At 52.3% G+C, this 21,304-nt stretch overlaps 1 protein-coding gene across 2 annotated transcripts in view; it reads right to left on the reverse strand.

Annotated features, from left to right (window-relative positions):
* Nucleotides 1-21,304, reverse strand: part of LOC105186304 (protein turtle) — a 157,636-nt gene that overhangs the window by 28,651 nt on the left and 107,681 nt on the right. For both annotated transcript variants that reach the window (XM_011146396.3, XM_025304171.1), the window contains exons 7-8: nucleotides 4,036-4,267; nucleotides 569-844 (exon numbers count right to left, since the gene is read on the reverse strand). In XM_011146396.3, coding sequence (XP_011144698.2) covers nucleotides 569-844; nucleotides 4,036-4,267 — 508 coding nt within the window. The remainder of the gene's footprint in view (nucleotides 1-568; nucleotides 845-4,035; nucleotides 4,268-21,304) is intronic.

Below are 21,304 nucleotides of genomic sequence, written 5' to 3' on the forward strand. Positions count from 1 at the left end.
TGCGTCATGAGTACGCTGCTGCCCCCCGTATCGCAATTAGGATCGTAGCCGTATGCGATTTTTTGCTTTTTACTCGCGCACACGTGACGTCGAATATCGTCCGCAATTACGCAGGCGTGGGGATTATCCGTCAGGGGAATTAAATGAAAATCATGGAGAAGTCATGAAAATGCATGGACGTCGATATCGCGCGAACTCATCTGTTACGTCGCGATAAGTTTCGAGCGGCTCAAAGAGCTCGCGCGAGTCTTACAAGCCCCGGACGTTCTCGTCGAGAGGGAGAATCCAGCCTTTCCGTGTCTCTCTTTCTCTCTGCCTATCTCGGAGCTTCGCCGGGGCTCGTCAATGTTTCCGGATATGACGTTGAAATTTATATTAAAAAAGTTTCATATCTCTCTCACGTTCCGCGATCGCGCACAGCAGCCGGCCGCTATCGAACGCAGGGCCGTGTCCCTTCCGCGCCGCGAACGGCCGATCGGCCCCGGTGGATAATTTATTGCTCAACTTCCGATGAAATTACTGCGACGGGATTCCCGTGACATTCTAATGAAAGCTGCGCTGCGCTCACCCGCGATGATGACGCGTGCGGTGTGACTGATCTGGCCCTCTCCGTTCCTGGCGATGCAGGTGTAATCGCCGATGTCCTCGTTCCTGATCGTCGAAATCCTGAGCTCGGTGCCGTCGTTGAATATGCCGATGGTCGACGACGGCTCGACCGGATTCGCGTCCTTGTACCAAAGGATCTCTGGCGACGGAGTGCCCTCAGCCTGGCAGTTCAGTATTATCGCATCGCCCAGATTCACGTATATCATATCATCCGGCGTTATGCTGAATCTGGGTGGCGCTGCGAACAATGGGTGCGATTGTTGACGATTAGATGCGATCCGCGACGCGACTGTACCGTGCCCCGTGTTGTTGTACTCGCGATCTTAACTCTACTCTGGAGAACTCTCTCTCTCTCTCTCTCTCTCTCTCTCTCTCTCTCTCTCTCTCTCTCTCTCTCTCTCTCTCTCTCTCTCTCTCTCTCTCTCTGTGTGTATGTGTGTGTGTGTGTGTGTATGTGTATTATGCATACGTGAGTTTTGTGTGCATGTGTGACGAAAGACCAATCGGTCCGTGTCTCTACGCTCGAATTAATCGAGCGTGCGCGACTCGTATTTGCGAACGGGATTATCCCTTTCGCACCCTTCGTCTCGTGTTATTTTTTCGATCCGGTGACGTCGTTCCTCCTCGGCGATGGAGAGCGAAAGAGTAAGAGAGAGTGAGAGAGAGAGAGAGAGAGAGAGAGAGAGAGAGAGAGAGAGAGAGAGAGAGAGAGAAAGAAAAAGAGAAGGAGAGAGCTGCACGGGCCGGGGTTGAAATTTCTCTTTCCTCGCGGCTGAAGATGGAGATGGAGATGCGCCTGGCGACATCGGCGACAGAAAATGGTCACGAGGAAACGACGTTAGGGGAGGGAACAATCAAGTTCCCGCGAGGCAAGCGTAGACGTTTAGAAAACGTTCCCGAGAACTTCCGTCGTGTTTTTATCGCCCCTCAGCCCGAGCGGTCGCTCTCACTCCGTCTTTCCATCCCGGAGAAATCACAATGGTTCTTCGCCGCCCATCGTGACCGAACGGATGACGTAAAGAGCTGTCTGTCCGTTTGTTCTCTTGCTCTAGGGCGGCACATAGTGCACCGTATCGGAAGGAGTCGACGATTCCGCGCGACCACGAACGAATGGTGGAGCGAAGGGGAGCGGAGAAACGAGCGATTGAAATAATGCAAATTCTACGTCGGGGTAGGTTAAGAAAATGGTCCCCTGACGGATTTTCCCTCGGAGCCGTGCGTTTTTCCTCCGTGTGAGAGGACGGAATTATTCCGTTGAAGAAATTTTAATCGACGTGCACGCGCGAGAACGCCCGGGCTTGAGAAATCCGGGTATTGCGGAAAAAGCGAGAAGAGCTCAATTAAATATTTCCGCGAGAGTTTCTCACTGGAACAGCTAAAGAAAAAGAGAACGAGAAAGGAAGCGAGAGGGGGAGGGTTTGTCTCACTGGCGCAAATTTCCGGTATTCAGGAGATCGCTTTTGTTTCGTCGCTTGTTCGCTGAGATATTGCTCGTCGCGTGACGTCCGCGTCCGCTCACGATCGCTGCTATTCGAGGGTGAGGAATTCTAATTTCGAGAATGACGCTTCAGCCGAAAGAAGCAAAACGAAAATGCAAGTCGAAAAGGAAAAAGCAGAAGAAGAAGAAGAAGAAGAACAGGCAGTTGACGAAAAAAAAAAAAAAAAAAAAAAAAAAGAAAATTGCGACAAGAGCACGACATGAAGAGGGGAGACGCGCGACGGTTTGTCTCTAACGCGAGCAAGCGACCGAATGGAGCCGACTACAAAGTATAAAGGGGTCTTAAACGCTTTCTGGAGTTCCAAGTATTTTTACCTTTCACGTCGTTTGCGGGTCTATCGTCGTCGTTGTCGTCGTCGTCGTCATCATCATCGTCGTCGTCGTCATCGTCGTCGTCGTCGTCGTTGTTGAGTGTGACCGAGGGCTCGGAAAACGACGGAAAAATTGGGAGCGAGCGGAGCGGGTTGGTGGCGTTAAGGGTAGGAGGACAGGGAGATGGGGTGGATGAGGTGTGACGAGGGAAAAAGAGCACAACGGAACATCCTCCCTGAGCTATCTAAATATTTCTCTTCCCTCCGGCCCTTCGCCGTCGTTTATAGCCGAGCAAAATGCGGCAATAAGTTTCCCTCTTTCTTCCATCGCCTTCTTCGCCCCTTTTTTTCGCCGCTCTATCCCATTTCCCGTCCGGTAACACGATCTTTTTGCGATTCTCCTTTCCACTTTACTCGCCGTAAGCAGGGACGAATTTTCTCGGAAGATTTCGTCGAGGTGACGGCGAAGGGCACAACGAACTCCCTCCCTCTCTCTCTCTTTCCCTCTTTTGAAGAAGTAGAAGAAGACGAAGAAGAAGAAGAAGAAGAAGAAGAAGAAGACGTTCGAACCGCGCTCGCTGAGCAAGCAAGAAACATAACTTCTTCCCGCGCGAACTTGGAGCTAAAGCATGGCGCGCGCGCGGGGGCGTGGTTTGCTGAATGTACAATTCGCGTCGAAGAATCGGCGACGTACTTTTGAAGCGTCCTTTATGATTCGCGTGCTTTCCTTTTCCTGATAGGAAGTCACGTCGACGAAAAGCGTCGACGGCGCGGCCCGGTTGAAAAGGAACGCGACGGCGGAAAGGGGAATATTTTCGCGTGCTGACTGCTCGCCGATGTTTAACCAAGCGCGAAAGAAGGACGTTCCGGAATTTCATGAGTCCACAGACGACTCCACGCGTGTGCTCGCCCACCGAGCCCACCGAGCACGTTTCTCATTGTTGATTAATTGTGTCGCGCCTATAGGGTTTTGTGTCTATTGTTTACTGTTACGTGTTCGATGCGCGTAGATGCAAATCTGCATCGTCGATTTCCGTAAAAAAGCACGATGATACACGAGCGATTACTGTTCCTCCGAAATTAGATTGTACGCGGGCGCGCGTACACGCACGCAGTTCTCCCGATAAATTTGTGAAAATTTGCAAATTTCTAGAAACTGCACGGGGCTGTTCAAATACGACCTTAACTCTCACGCGGTTAACTTCCCGCAAGTGTCATAAAACTACATTAGTCGAAGTCGTAAAATCTCCTTAAGCTCCAAGTGATATTAATGAGGCTATCCGAAGCAGAAATAACGTGGGCTCAGCCCGTGCAAGCTGCGCGCAAGCTTCGATTAAGTTCCTTTAACTTTTGCCGCTTGTAAGAGGCCAATTTTTACGCGTGTAATTAATATTAGCATTCTTCGCTTCGCGCGGCCGAGGCTCCTCGTATCTCGAGGGTCACTTTTTCCTCGTTCCGCCATTTGTCGGTCACGAAGCCGCACGCGCAGCGTCTGATAAAACAAGTTGCAATAATCCGCTTTATTAATTCGAAGCCTTAAAGTCGCGTCTGGAGGTCGCAAGTCGCATTTTGCTGCCGCTTCGGCCGGAGACACGGTGAAGTTTGTGTGAGGCTACTTACCGTGGACGTCTAGGTGAAACCAGGTACCGTTCTTGTGACTGTTGGGCGACCTGTTGAGGAAGACGACCTTGCACTTGTACCATCCTTGATCGCTCTCGCGGATGTTCGTCAGATTGAGGCTGGCCCCGCCGTACGGTGAACTCGGGCTCACCCTCGAGACGCGACCTTCGTATCCTTCGCCACTGTGGGTCGGATACGACTCGTACCATATGTATATCGGTATCTCCTGCCCCTTGCACCAACACCAACACGCAACATAAACGAGAGATCGCAATGAACACGTATACACCGGTGCGAGCGTACGTTCGTCCCGCACTTTATCCGTGCGCGCGGATTTCCCGGTGAAATACGAGAGAATTTTATCACGGCAATTTTTTTTCGTCGTTAGAGAGGAAAGAGGAAGAAAAGCGCAGAACCGGAAAGTTTATTAGGTTTCCGTTTTACCAGATCGCGCTGTTTTTTTGCTTTTTGTTTTTTCTTCTCTCTTTTTTTTTTTTTTCTTCTTTTTTTTCCCCCAAGATGTACGATACGACAAGCGGGATGTATTCGGTCAGAAGGACAAGAGACATACACCGCGCGAACAGAGATACGTATTATTAAGATTACAATATAAAATTATTATACGTCTCCTTCTGCGCGCGTCGGAAGAGCTTTCCCCGACGACTTCGTTATTTTTGCAAGATGAACGAAATGAAGTTTTAATACCGCTTAGCGGGCCATGTCGAGGGGACGCGCTTCATTATTCACCAGGCCCCCTTGTACGCGCGATCAAATCTCGTTAGCCACTCGCACCGGCCGTGAATCATGAGATGATAAATGATGAGACAAGGGATGCAGCGTGTCTGAGGAACAGAACGATCTACGGGCGTTATCCTGCGCGTACGTACGCCCGTAGGTCGTTTGTTTTCGCGCGAGGAAGGCAAGGCGTGACGAGACGAAGATTCGACCGCGACGTCTCCACATGGGCCACGAGAGAACGCCCGCGGTACCCCGCGAGGCACCGCGGGCGTTCTTGAATTTTCGCGCCCGTTGCGTCGCGCTGCGAAGAACAAAAAGTACGCTCTCTCGTGCGTTGAAAAAAAAGAAGGAAAAGATATATACATACATATATATATATATATATGTGTGTGTGTATATATCTTTTCCTTCCTTTCTTTTTCATATATATTATATATATCAATATATATATATATATATATACATGTGTGTATATATCAACGTGGTCGTACGTGTGGACGACGTCGTACAGGTGGAAGAGCATATGTATGCTACGTACGTCCGATGCATGCCGCGTACATTATACTGCGCGCGATCGGCAATGGAATAATGAGAGAATATTGGGAGGTGTGGGTCTGTATGCCGGAAGCGCGGAAACGGGGAGTCTTGTGGAAAAACAACGGTAAGGCGGCTCGAAGTGTCGAAGCTTAACCGCGGAAAGATGCACGGGATCTCGTGAGGGTGTATTAATGCGACGTGACGCGGCACGCGAGTCTGCAGGTGCTTCCGACGAATATCCGGAGGAAGAGAGAAGGTGCGGAAGTGTGCGAGAACAATTGTTCGGTAGATTGCTCCGCGAGTGAGCGCACTCTCGGTGTGCGATAAGAGAGATAGGGCAAGTAGTGCAATCTGTGCTTCTAACTTTCAGAAGAGATTAGGGAGTGTGAATGACGATAATTAAGATATGTATGTATTGTGCGCTTTCAGAGGGAGAGAAAGAGAGCGAGCGAGAAGAAGAGAGACAGACAGACAGAGAGAGAGAGAGAGAGAGAGAGAGAGAGAGAGAGAGAACGAGAGATAGAGATAGATAAGGAGAATATCAGTCTCTGAAATATTCATTGGAAGTGTTAACGTATCGCGTATGCATGTCACATGTGCGCTGCGAATTGTCGCTGTGACTGGTTGGACGCGCGCGTTAATTGAGAAGCTCGTCGGCACTTCGAAGGGACAGAGAGAAGAAGGGTGCAAAAGCGTTGCTACCTACACATTACGAGCGCATGAAGAAGTCGACGTGCATGCAACTACAGAGCACGATAGTTGGTGCTCGCGAACACCTCGCCAGGCCAGCATGCAAAACAATCGGGAGAGAAATCGTTAGAGGTGTCGCACAAAAGTACCATCGCCCGCAGCGATCGTACTTTCACGCCAGCGGGGGGGATCTTAGCGTCGTTAATGCGCGTCTCTTTTCAAAGAGACTGGCTGTGCATGGCCCCGCGCAATTTTAGAATTTTGCGCGCGGGGCACCGCCTCGGCTGGGGAGCCAGCCTCCGATGAAAATTTAGGTTACGAGGGGACCGAGAGTTGTATCATTTATTTTTAGCCGCGCCATAAGGAAAACGTACGTACGGACGGTGCAGCGCGCGAGCGTGCGAGGTTGCTGTTGTCGTTTTATACGCGCCTCATTACGCCGCCATTGCGGAAAATTACGTCCTGTTAAGCCGGATGCTAAACTGCCGGTAAGCACGTATATTCCGCGCGAGCCCCGCCGAGCTAAAACGGCCCGTGTAAACGCCTGCATTAAAATCCGCTGCGTTATCGCCCGTATTAATGCATTCGCTTCAAGACATTTAACCCCTACAACGACGCGCGGAAGATCCGGGTGATAAAGCCGTCTATATGCGCGCACGGCCCACGGGGGTATGAAAACTCGAAAGGGCAGCGGCACGAATATAATTAGTTCTTCAATCGCGGGAGTTCCCCGTTCGCACCGCGCCAACTTCATTTCGCATTCCATTTCCATTACGCTCTTCGTGCGTTGTTTAACAACAAGAATGCGGCGCATCAACGATGTTCATTATCGAATGATTCGAGATGCGTTAACTGCACATCACATACTCGTTCAAAGCTAATACTCCACCCCTCCCGACGGAAAGAGAGACGGAGAGCGGGATAGAGAGAGAGAGAGAGAGAGAGAGAGAGAGAGAGAGAGAGAGAGAGAGAGAGAGAGAGACAACAAAGACAGAACGACCGGACGATATTGATCTCTAGCCGGAGTTCCGGCAAAGCGCAGCGCGAATTGATTAGATCATCGCGTCCTCGTCTTCGTCATTGTATTATATCCGTTTGGCGAGAGAATTCTACGATAATGACGGGACGTAGAACACGCGGCTCGCGGAGCACGTAGTAAAAGCGCCGTGGTGGTATGCGACATCGATCGGTCGATGGAATTGAAAGTCCCGTGTCCCGTGCCGTATAAATCCTGCGAGTCAACGACGAGAGAGTGTGAGAAAGAGAGAGAGGGGCGAGAGGGTTCGCCCGTTGCGACGGAAAATCGTTTCGAGGGCGGAGATCACTGTGTTTGGCACGTGGGCAATGCGATGGCAGCGATATTCCGTGCTTGGCAAACGACAACGGTCCTTCCACATCAACCCTCTGCCTCCCTTGGCGGCAAAAGAAGAGAGAGAGAGAGCGAGGGAGAGAGAGAGGGGGGGGGGGAGAGGAAAGACCGCGCAGGGGTGGGAGGGTGGAACGGATACGAGGGGAGAGATACACGCGTGTCGTCGCCGCGGAAAAGTCGCGAACGTGTCGCGACGAATGTGTCTTACACGTTGGGCATTGACTGCCCCAGTTGACGGTTTCTATTTCGAGCTGGCCTACTTGCGGCGGCGGCAGCGTCGACCACGTCGACCCCGACGGCGATGACGGCGACGTGCACAACCCCGTGATTTCAATATTATTCTCCCCGGGTGGCACGTACAGCTCGCCGTTCGATATTGCGAAGCCGAGAGTTATCGCGCGCGCACGCCTATACCGTATCGGCTGCCGCCACCGCAGTCGGAATCGGTTTAGCTTCGCAGGCAGGCAGGCAGGCCGTGCGCGCTCTAAGTGGCTGCAGAGGAGAGATTCTATTTTCCCTCCTGTCGTTCTTTCATTTTTTTCCTCCTCTGGCTCTTTTGTCTCTTTCGCTTTCCTTTCCTTCACTTTTCATCCTCCCGCACCGACGCGACGCCGCGACGGCGATCTCTCCCCGCGGCGACGAGCGCCCCGCCGACGGAAGAGACAATTGCACGCTGAAGGATTCTCCGTTTGGAGAATCCTTTTAGTGCGTCGTCGAGCATAACGCGGAATTCATAATATCAATCGTACCGCTGCGCAACAAGTATTCGCGGCGCGGCAAAGAAATCTGTAATGGTTGTAAAATGGAACGTTGACAAGATAAATTAAAATGCACGTGCGAGAGGGAGTAAGAGAGAGGGTGCGTTCGCAATGATGGGCAAAGGGGACAGTAGGGGAGTCGGACGTGAGAAGGGAGGCGGAAATGGCGGGAGAAAGAGTAGGAAACTGTCGGATTAACGGGCGTAGAGCAGTCCCTAATAAAGAACGGCACAAGTGAAAGGCGTCGGGACAAGTGGAGCGGCCGGGCGGGACGGGGCGACGAGGGGCTCTCGCGTGCAAAAGGGGATCCATGAAACTGGAATAAATTACGGTACTGAATGACACTCCGGAGGGGTGCGGGACCTATTTTCTCTCGGCCCTTTCTTAACACGGGCAGGATTGCGCGACGACGATAGTGAGGGGCACGGTGTACGGCGCGAATGGCAGTAGACAGGAGGCGCGGAGGAGTAAAAAACGGAAGAAAGAGAGGGGGAAAAAAAGAAGAAGGATTTATCCGACGGGCTGCACACGCTGCCTGCCGGCTGCTGCTGCTGCTGCTGCTGCTGCTGCTGTTGCTGTTAGGCGAGGCTTTTCAGCGAATAAGTCGTTCCCTTTCGCGTGAGTGCCGGCGCGCCGCGTTTAACACGTACGCGCGCGCGACACTCATGTGGGTCACTCGCCTTCGCTTTATTTTTCATCCCTGTGTTTTATTCACCCGATCCCGCTCGTGCACCCCGGGCGGATGCGCCGATGAAATTTAACACGGTCGGGCGCGTACGTGCCGTATACTGAAATTTTCGAATAATGAGGGAAGGTAACGTCGTCTCTTTCCCTCTTGCACTCCTATCTCCTCTTTCTCTCTCTCTCTCTCTCTCTCTCTCTCTCTCTCTCTCTCTCTCTCTCTCTCTCTCTCTCATACACACACACACATACACGCACACTCGCGTGCTCTTCTCACTCTATTCTTTCTCCCTCGCTTTTTCTCTCTCTCCCCTCTCCCTCGCTTCCCTCTCTCTCTCTCTCTCTCTCCCCCTCAAATTATATTTTTTACTTCGTAACAAATCCAGAATTTCGTGCAATAAACGCGAGTCTTTGGAATGCGAGACCAAGGGGCGCGACGAGAAGGGCGGCATTTTTTTTTAACTGTGATATTTGTTTTCGCGCAGTGTCCCGTTTTTTACGGCGGATTTTACAAACTCCGGTCGCAAAAAAGATAGCACTTCCGTCTCAATCAAGATTTTCCGCGAGTGACAGAAAGAGGAAAAAAACAAGGAAACGGACAGAAGCTCGATAAAATATCGAATATTGATGCTTACTGGCTAATAATATTTATCTACCGATAAAACCACTTTATATATTTAGAAGAGGATGCGGCATTGTTCGCGCGTCTCTCTCTCTCTCTCTCTCTCTCTCTCTCTCTCTCTCTCTCTCTCCTCTCTTTCTCTCTCTATTCTACTTCGTCGAGCGATGTGTATCGATAATTCAATCTTCGCGGAACGTCCGTAGACGCGAGCAACGAAGTATCGATAAACTACAAATGCGGCTGTAACTTCGTTCTTATTTTCCTCCTGGCGTCATAGACACTCCGCACATCTGCTGCCATCCCCCCTGATCAATGAACCAACGTTGAACGACGTTCGGCAATGGTGGCATAAGGAAAGTCCGTGCGACTGACTCCTGTTTGTCCGAAATACATCCGGGAGTGTCGCGTTTCCGGGGCGTAGCACACGCAGACGTTGCTTCGCCGAGAACGAACGGCGAGAAGCAACCAATAGCGAATAAATCAATTAAGCCGACGAAGGCTGTTATTTTTCGAGAAGCGTCGCGATCGAAGATTCAGCGGGCCGTGGCGGCCAACCCCTCCGGAGATTGAACTCAATAATTCAGGGCGTAATACAGCGACGTAATGGCGCATAATGGGAGACAAATAAAACGATTTCACAACGAGCGAGGATCACATCGAGGGTCAGATGGAACGAGAGGGAGAGGGAGAGAAAATCACCCTCGTTCCTTATGCGTGCCACGATACTACCGCTTAAGTCATCGGCCTCGGCTGCGGAACTTATTGCGGAAGTTTTGATAATTCATCCCCCGAGCGACATCGAGCGAAGCTAGGCGCGCTATAACCCACGGGTAGGGTTGATATTTAAGGTGGCTGCTGTATCCTCCGGAGAGACCGAGGCGAACCCGGGGCTAGCCGAACGAGTTAAATGTTAACGAAGGGGTTGCTCTCCTCGAAATAGCGCAGCGACGGCCGGCGCCGACGCGCGGGAGTTCGCCTGCACCCCCTCACTCTCTCTCTCTCTCTCTCTCTCTCTCTCTCTCTCTCTCTCTCTCTCTCTCTCTCTCTCTCTCTCTCTCTCTCTCACTCACTCACTCACTCACTCACTTGCTCGCTCATCCCTTCTTCTTTGCCCTCTTCTCATTTCTTTTTCTCTCTTTCCCTCTTTCCCTTCCTCTCCCTCTTTCTCTCTGTCTCTTTTCAGCGAGATTGAAAAATTGCCGTGGCACTTTAATTTATTCTCCCGTGACGCGAAGTTAGTGGACGCGCAAGCGCGTCCGGCGTGTGTTAACATTTTCAATATTAGATTACGTCGATAATATGCCGTCTATTATGCAGGAATATTGCGCGCACTGCCTGATACGGGCATCATACGGGAATCATAATAAGCTTCAGGCAGATTTATATTCAATTGCGTCATTAATATTACACGATGTTATTATATTACAAACTGTCGCGCGTGCACACACACACACACACATACACACACACGTCCTTTCACATGTCGCGCGGTTACGATCCTTATATAGCAATTTTAGCGACGCTAATTATTATGCGACGTATCGACGCGCGCGCGCGCCGACTTAAGCCGTAACACATGAAAATTCATAAGCATCGGGCCGCACCGCCGCGCGCACTGATTGCGCGCCTGAAATATTCCAATCGCTTTTCGTAGAATTTCGTAGAATCGCTTTTCGTAGAATTTATCATTCCCTATTTTATCGGGGGCCGTCGACGCCCGGGTTAATAATAGTCCGGCTAAAGCCGCGATAGAATTGCGAATTCTACGTCTTTCGCGGCGGTTAATGAATATTTCAGGTTGCCGCTAAGTAGCGGGGGAAGTAAGTTTCGCCGGAAACGTTATTAGAGATCGATATCATTTCTGCGAACTCTCGCAGGGCGGCGGCGGGGGAGAGGGTGAGTGGCGCGCAGAGGTGAAAGGACTCTATGGAGAAACACGATACCCCGCAGAGTTGATTTACAAGGGTTGCTTTCTGGCGCGGATCCGACGCAAAGCTGCCGAGCGCGCAACGCGGATCCTTTCGGTAGTCGGCGAGCTCGCAAGCTCGCCGTTCAGTTTCGATTTTAACCACAGAATTAACCATTTCGCTCGCGCGTATCAGCCCCTCCTGCACCGCGCTCTCTCTCTCTCTCTCTCTCTCTCTCTCTCTCTCTCTCTCTCTCTCTCTCTCTCTCTCTCTCTCTCTCTCTCTCTCTCTCTCTCTCTCTCTCTCTCTCTCTCTCTCTCTCTCTCCGCCCCTCACGTGTTTCCGCCGAGAGCCGGAGGAGAGATCACGATATACGCCGTATAGTAATGCTCGCGGCGCGCCCGACCGTTCCCCATTAAATTACGTTATTCATTAAAAGCTGTGATCGAAGTTTTATCAACGTGATTTTAATGCACGCGGCGGCGGGCGGGCGTTGCTCGAGCAGCCCGCTTTTTGTTATCAAAGAAGTTTATTAATATTCTCCGAGAAGAGCGACGAGCGCCGGATGGGGCGACGGAAGGAGGAAAGAAGGAGCAATGACCGGGTAGTGCTTTACCGGGAAACTTCGGAAAAGTCAATACCATTTTCACGAACTTGTTTAGCAAAGACACGGTAGTGAAAAGATAGAGGGATAACGGCCGCGGCGCGAATAGTGTAGCCTCGTTCTACGCAACTTGTGTTTCTCATCCTCTCGATCTTTCCCTCCCCTCCCTCATCTCTCTCTCTCTCTCTCTCTCTGTTTCTCTCTCTTTCGCGTCAGAACCGTTCGGTAAAATATTCTTCTAAACACGACGCGACGCGACGATATTTTCCGACGGGAGATAGAAACGTTTGTATTTCTTCTCGCTGTTGTTGAATGCGAGCGGCAACGTGCACGGCGGAAACGCGTGCTTCTTGGAGTACTTCGTTTGCCAGCGGAGTATCCATTAATAAAAATAAGTATTTACAGTACTCTTATTCCCAGCGTAGTTTCCAGCTGAGCCGTGCAGCGTGCAAACGGAATTGCCTCGCTGTGTTATTTGCGTGGACGCAAGATACCCGGCTTATTGATTAAATGAAGGTTTCGTCCGTAACCTTTGAAGAACGTGTTCCATTTTTAAGTATCTGGTTACTCGTGGGTACTGGTAACATTTTATTGATCATATCGTGCAAAGTTTTAGTCTACCGCGGATATCGCGTCGAGAAACCGTCACGTCTCTGCATTGGTAGAACAGAAGGCGTGATTACGCATTAATGTCGTCGCTGCACGTTACGGGCGCACGCGAGAGAGTTAATTTAGCAAACTTTTCAGCACGACGCCTTTGAAAATTTATTAAACACCGTGAGGAAGCCGTGTTAGATAGAAGTAATATCCGAGTTCTTCTTCGCTAGCACTTTTGGAAGACGATACTTGTTCCGTTAAATTGTTTCGAGAGCGAGAAGAGAGAGAGAGAGAGAGAGAGAGAGAGAGAGAGAGAGAGAGAGAGAGAGAGAGAGAGAGAGAGAGAGAAAGAAAGAGCGAGAAAGGGAAAGAAAGGGAAAGACCGAGCAACGATCACGATCGTACGATACTGCGCCGAATGTTTGTATCAATATTTGATTGAACTCTTTTAGTTTACGTGGAAGTTTCTGCAACTTTGTTTCGGCGAAGCCCGGCGTGATCTTAAGGCACACAAACACGTTCCGTTTAGCCTATACGGGGTCTCTGGCGTTCCGCCGCTTCAACCTCGGATTATGTTGAAATTTCCCGAAGCTCTTATCTCGATATCGCCCCTTATCCTGCCGCGCTGTTGTCCTTCTTCGCGAAGAACGCGTATTAAAATTCTCGCCGCGGCGGCGACGACGGCGACGACGCGGACGGTGCGATTGCTGAAAAATCCGAGTTCGAGTGCCGCGTTCTGTACCGAGAAAAAGGCGTCTCTCCCTCCTTCCTTCTACTTCGCGAAGCTGCGTTTATCGGCGGTACGGTTTTTGTTTTCGGATGCGCGAGCGCGCTCGACGAACGTCGCCGCTTCATTAGGACAAACAATCAATATTTGCGTTCGCGACCAATTTACATACTCCGTGTCAACATCCAATTAGGTCGATTTATACAAGCAATGTCATAACAAGCCGGGGTTGTGGGTTAAAACCAGCCGGAGTCGTAACCCGGTGCCGCGATTTTGCAAAACTGCGAGCCCGAAGCCTTACCGCCGCTTCGGAACCCGCTCGCTCGCTTGAGCGAGCGGCTCATTAATACTTCGGGAACAAGCGAGCCGAGCACTCGAGGCTCTTTCCGAGTGGCGTGTTGGAAGTCGATGCCGTTTTTACGAGCTTATTTAGAAGCGGCGCCGGGACGGAGGAATGCGCGGGGCTCCAAGGACGGCGGATCGAAGGATGAGGAAGGAAGACGGGGAGACGAGAGAGAGAGAGAGGGGGGGGGAGAGATGGAAGGCGGAGAGAAAGAGAAGCTGTACTTCGTGAAACTCGCTCGGTTTACGGGCGGCAAGTTCGTCTTCCCTCCGGCCACCTCGTCGGAAATTTGCCGGGCCGGATATCACTTTCGGGAAAACGACAATCGAGTCCAGCGTTCTTCCCCTCTCTCCCTCTCTTGCTCTCTAAGTGGGAATTAATTTCCCGGAAGAGGTGACAGCCGGAAGCCGCGAGGCGATCTCTCGACGTCGTTGCACGCGAGAAACTGCACTCGGACGTTTGCCCGATCGGGCTTCGTAACGCGCGCGTAACGCCGTCACGCGTTCTCCGGCTCGCAAATTGCGAGTTAAAGGACGTTGCAGCAACCGACGACTAGGCCGAGCAACTTGGAAGGTAGCGGCTTTGTGCGCGGGCTTTGTGTGCGCCTCGCAATTGACGAAGCTCAGGGAATTACGACGTAATGCGGCTCTTTAAGTGAGCTTCGACGTTGCGCGCCCGCGTGAATTATGTATCTTCTTGCCGAAGCCGGATCTCACTCTCTCTCCCCCCCCTCCCTCTCTTTCTCTCTCTCACTCTCGCACTCTCGCACTCTCTTGAACTCTTTTAGCGGAACGGCGGCGAAGCAGAACGCTTTTGATTGTAGCTCTCGTTAACGTGCGATTGATCTAACGCGAGATCGATGAAGTCGTATGCCGAATTTTGTGTGAATATTCAAGTGCCACTCATTCTGTGACACTTGATGTATCTAAAGGTGAACTTGCACCTCTCATGCTGCCTGTTACGACGTGTTGTTTTCAACATTGACAAATGATATCTCGATATACGAATACGAGTGAGTGAGTGAGTGAATAATCTTTTATTCCCTTGCTTATTCACTAGCAGATGTTTTCAGGGACATTGATATGTATTTGTACGTTCAGATACGCTCAATTTTTCTATTTTAATTTTCTGAGCGTTGTCGACAGAGCTACAATGAGCGATACTGTAAGGAAAGCTTTACGACGAATTCGACAATAGAGAGAGCGAGATTTTGTCAAACGATTGAAATCGTTACATCTGTGTCGCTTCAACATTGATTCATTTTTTCCAGCTTTCGATAAATTCGTCTCGAAGAAGGTTAAAGGTCGTCAGCTTCTTTGAACTGCACACATCATGAAGTAGCTCCGAGCGGAGTTGATGAGTACTCGAAAAAGCGCAAGTATGCGTATATACGCAAAAAAGCGTGTCCTATTTTTGCCCGTCCGTCTCATCCTTTTTCTTCTTTTATTTCCTTAATAAACATCCATCTTCTACATTCCATGAAGCACTCTGAAACTTGACAAACAGGTTAGACCTTCAGTCTAACGACCTGTACGGACTTCCTACACGTACATACTCGCGCGCGCGCGCACACACACACACACACGTATGTGTACATGCACGTATCATGCCAACGCCGCGGCGACATACGAGGAGCCTTCTCCTCGCCGCGGTGGCAAACAGCAGGGACGTATCTAGGGAAAAGGGTGCCGCGATGTCGTTGGTGAAATCGCGAGTCCTCGGACGGCTCATTGAATTTCCACGGCGAAAAGGTACGAGCGGCGAGGTGGGACAGGCGTCTTACGCCACTTTCCATAGTCACGTCGGTAGCGAGAAAATTGTCTCGGCAGGGCAAACACTCCGCGACTGTTTATCTTCGCCGTGAAATCCCCTCTCGTATCCGCTGCGAGCGAAAATACCTCGCGCGAACGTGCGTCCGCGGTCGCCGCGCGCGTGTATACGTGCTCATGTGTGTGAGAGCGCCGTTGGATGAAGGGGAGAGAGGGAGGAAGACGTACGTGTGTTTCTCTATCGCACAACACACACGTACAATTTCGCCTCTCGATCCTGTGGGCCGTTTGTACGGGATAATAAGGATCTTAATGGCCGGCGCCATACCACGAATTGTTTAACTCGAAAATCATAACCGTTCCTGCCGACGCTCCCCCCTGCCCGAGCTCCGCTGCGGCTGGATTGTCGACGGAAACTCGCGCGTCTAATTTTCACACGAGGGGCGGCTGCTTTTCCCCGCTTTCACGGCCGCTCTGTGAAGGGCGCGCCGCCCGAGAAGCGCAAGACGAAATTTAATTGAAGCCTCGCATGACGCGTTCGCCAAGTTCTCCGCGCCGGAGGCCAAATTCTTCGCGAGAGTCCTCGCGTATTTCGTTCGCTCCATTTTCTCACGCGAGCAGAAGTCCTCCGATAAAATTGTCGCGACACGTGCTTGATCTCCCCTCCCTGCTTGATCATCATTCACGTCATTGCTGCGTACCGCGATCCCTCCTTGCTGAAATCACCGGCGCGCGTCTGCCGTTACATTTATTCGGAATTATTCTCCCCCATCGTCATCTCGAATCTCGATTCCTGAGCCGCCAGCCAGCGCGTTTTCCCTAAGGCGTTTATTCTCAGCTCTCGCTCGGCGCTTGACGGAAATTACCCGGGATTTCTAATCGCGATTTTCGGCTACGGCGTTTTCTCTCTTTCTTTCTTTCTGTCTCGCTCGCTCTCATCGGTCCTCGAGCACCGCCGGGATCTCGCTAATTATCTCGTTAGCCGCGCCGTCGCACCGAGGGTTGCATTAATATTAACAATGGCAAAAAAAAGAGAGACGAAGCCGCCAATTAGCGGGGATAACGAGAGACGAACGGTTCTCCGAATGGCGCGAGCGGGGGAGCCGCGACAAAAAGAGTGAGAGAGAGAGAGAGAGAGAGAGAGAGAGGGGGGGGAGGGAAGGGTGAGCGAGAAGGCCGCGCCTAAGAGAGACCCGAGGGGTCGAGGCTTGAACCGCACGTGGGGATCGACCGCGAGGGAGAAATGCTAACCCTGACACAGTTGAGCAGTTCAGCTTGACCTCCGTGCATTCTGCATTATGTATGTAGACCTCCTAACCCCGTGCGGATTCGCCTGCATTGGCCGCGGCGAAGTGTCGCCCGCGCCGCGTCCTCGTCGCCGTATGCACGACGACGAGAGACGCTCGCGACGCAGTCGCGAATTATACGGGACAGAGATTCGTCGGGACTCGGCACTCCGCGTTGACGGGCGTGCTTATTTCGGAAAAATTTTCGACTACCGTCGCTGAATCGCTCGAGAGCCCGCTTTGGCGGTAGCCGAGGAGGGACGAGCACCCTCCTTGCACATACGCGTTCGTATATATCCGGCTTTATATATAGCTGCTACAGTATCGCAATCGTAAACTGCCGTCATCGAGGCAATATTTCTGTACAAGGCCGCTGGCGGAATGAAGTCACGTATCCGCGACAACGGTCGTCGCAATATTAACCTATTGGGCGCGGAACGGCGCGGCATTGAACGCTCTGGGTGGTCGGGGGTTCGCCGCTGCGTGATCGGACCTTCTCTCTCTCTGCGTCAGACTTGAATCACCGATTGCTCGCGACAAACGATATGTCCCCGACGAAAGTACAAAGTATTGGAACCGTGCGTAATTTCGAGAGTATCACCGTGTGGGTCGGAGACACGCATCGTCGAGGATGAACTTGGTGCGAGAAGCAGCGTCGCTCAGTCACCTTGGCGAAAATTCGCGGGAGATTTGTCATCGCGATTGACGATGATGCAAATGAGCCAAAGTAACCTTCGCTGTACAGCGGGAAGGGGGGGGGGCCGGGCGGTAAATTCCACCGGGAGAAAAGCGCACGAACGTCTGTCAACGGAGTCGTCGCGCAAGGGCCATTACTACCGCGCATCTGCCTCGGTCTCGGTCTCGGTCTCGTGTTTACGCGGAGAGCGTGCGGGAAGACGGAAAGGGAGCAGAAAAATAATTACCTTCGCGGCTGGGCCGCCGACGGAACAAAGGGAAAAAGAAGCGGATAGTCGGACGAGCGCGCCGAGGTTTCACCTTCCTCCCCGCGGGAGAGGGACCGCGCTCTCGTCTGCGACGTGGATAATATTCCGGAGTCGGAACTCGGGAGGGAAACCTGCCAGGTTGCGGCTAACTTTCGGAGACCTCAGAGAGGTTTCCAACGCAGTGTTGAAGGAGGGAGGAGGCAGGAGGAGGAGGAAAGAGATGGAAGCAAGGGAGGGTAAGTCGGTCTCGCCGCGGAGGTGAATGCCTCCCGAGTGGAAGCGCCAGTGAAATTGAATTGCAGGAAGACTCTATTTCTCTTTCTCGCGCGCAAACACGCTCCTACATCTTTCGTCCTTTCCTCTTTCTTCTCTCCGCTCCTCTTCGTTCGCTCGTTCTCCTCCTCTTTGTTTCTCACTTGCTCCAATCCCGCTTTCCCTCTGTCTCGATTTTCACCGTCTCGCTCGTCCTTCGCGTTAGCCCGTTGCTCTTCCCTTCGCCTTTCCCTACTCTCTCTCTCTCTCTCTCTCTCTCTCTCTCTCTCTCTCTCTCTCTCTCTCTCTCTCTCTCTCTCTCTCTCTCTCTCTCTCTCTCTCTTGTTCTCTCTCTCTCTCTCTTGTTCTCTCCTTTCGTCCTTCTCTATTCACATCCCGTCTCTCCGTCTAGTGTTTGCGCAGTTAACTCGTGTCTCCATTTGTTTCATTAAATTACGCCGCACTCTCTCCCTCTCTCTCACCCATTGCTGCGCGTACTACCCTTCCATTCGCGACGAGATATATCCACCATCCACTCAGCATCGTCAACCAGCAAACTCTGTGAGTTCCTCCAGCTTCCCCGAGCGGTGTGCCACTCGCGATACTTTTCTTTCAAAATAGAGGAACGCGCGCGAGAGAAACAAGAAGGAAAACCTCCATTACGCCCATCCGACCCTTCAATCCTTTCTTACAAATTTAATGCCCCCTCCTTCGTCTTCTTGTTCCTCCGCCACATCTTTCTCCTCCTTCAACTTCGCCTCTTTCCTGCCGTTTCTCGTCCACGTGGCGAAAGGCAACCCCGATGTATTAGCGAACGGTTGCATTTACCGGCTGGCTTTATGGAAAAACATACGTCCCTCGGCGGCAGAGTGCTCGTTAAGGGTAAAAGAAGCACCGGCGACCGGCGAGAGAAGGGCGAGAGGGTGGCCCGGAGGGCGGCGAAACAATGGGAGTCAGCGTTCTCGCCGCGAAGTGCGCGCATTAATTTGCATTCTCCACTTACATTTACGCGACGCCGCCGCCGTAATTCCATCGCAGGGCTCGTGTCCCTCGATGAATGGTAACGCTGCAAAAACATTTAAAAGCTCGCGCCCCGGCCGAAGAATTATTCATTATTATTGCTCGCCTCCATGGCGGAAATGATTGCACTCTCCCTTGCCCCCTCTGCCCTCTTTCATTCGCTTTCTCTATCCTGGCCGGTAATCTCGCCGCTGACGGTGTACGGGATATGGCGCGAGAGAGAGAGAGAGAGAGAGAGAGAGAGAGAGAGAGAGAGAGAGAGAGAGAGAGAGAACGGCCAGAAATTCACAAATAATTGAAATAATCGCGAGTATCCGAGTTGCGTTCGGGGACTGTGCAATGTTTCGTAATTGACGATAAATAGCGTCAAGTGTTATTCGTTTGCGATATTATTCGCACTCGTCGTCGGTCGATATATCGCGTGCTGCCGATTGCCACCACAGGCGGACGGGACAAGAGAAAAAGAGAGAAAGAGCTACGGACGCGAGTGCTTTTCCACGCGAAATGCACGAGAAACGCGCGCGTCTCTTCTCCTCGAGCATCCTCGAGCAACTTCTGCGCTTTCGACGTTTCGCTCGAAAAAGCGAAGAATAACGCCTTCTCACCGCGCGGCCGCGGCGCGCCGCGGCGATTGTTATCATTAGAATTATTATTATTATTATGGGCCGCTTTGTGTCGGCCCGTAACGCATTCTGCCTGTTTGTCTGCGCGAAACAAGACACGACGACCCGTGCAAGCAAGACTCTCGTCGTCCCTGCGGCAAGTTCGCGGAGAAGGGGGGGGGGGGTGCAACTCCGCGACGCACGACAATAGGATCCGCCTTCCGCTCCGTTGAAAACGCGCGCATTAATTTTCCGCGTGTGCCACCGGCGCGGGTGCGGGCGCGGCGGGGTGCGCCGCGGCAATCTCATCAGAGACGTCACCTGGATGCACCGTGAAAGCCGCGGCGTAAACGCGTGCATGCGTGCGCGCGCGTTACGCGGACGCACGTAAGTTCCGTGCGCCGGTTGGCGCGGAACGTGCGCGGAAATGCGCGGTCGTGGGCGCGCCATTCTACGAAATGTCGTTCTCCCTTTCGCACGCTCGGAGAATTCGCCCGCTTCCATTCTACCTACCCCCCCCCCCCGCCCGCCCCCCCGGCGGCACGGTCTCTCTTCCTCTCTCGCCCTGCTTTCTTTTTTCTCCTTTGCTTTTTTGTCCTTTATTCGCCGCGGTCGAACCAGTTAGCGGCGCATAAATGCAAATTGTCGCGTATGCAAATTGCACGTTTGTGTTAGCACGTACCGCTCTTACAATGGCGCTTACGAGGGGCGCGCGAAAACTGCCGCCGCGCGAAATTCGCCAAATTCGCGACGCGACGAGAGCGAGAAGAGTCGGAAAGACGAGAGGGGAAAGCGGGGAAGAAAATGGCGATTTTAAGGCAGTTGTCGAATCACGCTGATACGGCGAGCCAAAGTCGTCCGTCACAGCCGGTCACGGTGAAGCCAACCGTAAGGTATCCCTTCGAGTTTACGCTCGGCCTGCTCGCCAACGTAACGCGGCGTCGTCGGTCGCGCCGGAGAGTCCGCGATTACAAGCCAAACAAGCCGTATAACGTCATCTTTTCATTCGCGAATCTTATTTAGCCGCGGCGTTAAAAGGCTGCGTTTCAGAAAAAGAAGAGGGAAACACTCTCACCGGCTCGGTGGGTCACGTCGGTGCGCGGACTGCGCCGCAATTGAGTTGCGGCTTCTTTCTTTCAGCGCTTTCAGCGCAGTGTGTGTGTACTAACACCCCGCCACACACACGTTGGAGGTAATGTAATCTAATCCAACCTAATCAGAGATAGTACTTTCCGCGAGTAAGCGGAGCGGTTAAAAAAGAAAAAGAGAGGCAGAAGGGAGTGAAGAACGCGCGAGGGAATGGTGGGAAATGTGGGACGAGACGCAGGCTTGAAGCGCGGCAGCCGGCTGAAACGTCGAATTGCGACGACGGCGACGACGACGACGACGACCTGCATTCCCCGGGCGCGGTGAATAACGTTGAACGGACAGGTACACACATTGTGTGGCTATAGGCTCGTGAACACACACGAGAACGGAACAAACGTCGACGCGCTCGCGACTCTGATGCGGGTTCGCTTCGCGGATTCGCCCATGCGCGTCGAGCGCGTGCGAGCCGGGTTAAAGCTCCGGTAAAGGGACGAGTGAAACACGCGCGTTTTCCACCTTTCGTCTCATCTCGGCGAGCAGCCGAGTTGTCTGGCGTATCGGCGACCTCGTAAAAATCCCATCGAAACCGCATTGTCGCGCGCGCGCGCGCGCGCAAGAACTGACATGAGCGGAACACACAAGCTCGTTTCTGCCAGCAACGCGCGGTACAACTTTTACGCGCGCTTTCGTCGAATTTATCGACGAGCGAATAAATTTGGAGGAGAGACCGGGGG

This window comes from Harpegnathos saltator, unplaced genomic scaffold (assembly GCF_003227715.2).
Source record: "Harpegnathos saltator strain DR-91 unplaced genomic scaffold, Hsal_v8.6 scaffold594, whole genome shotgun sequence".
Classification (NCBI taxonomy): domain Eukaryota; kingdom Metazoa; phylum Arthropoda; class Insecta; order Hymenoptera; family Formicidae; genus Harpegnathos; species Harpegnathos saltator.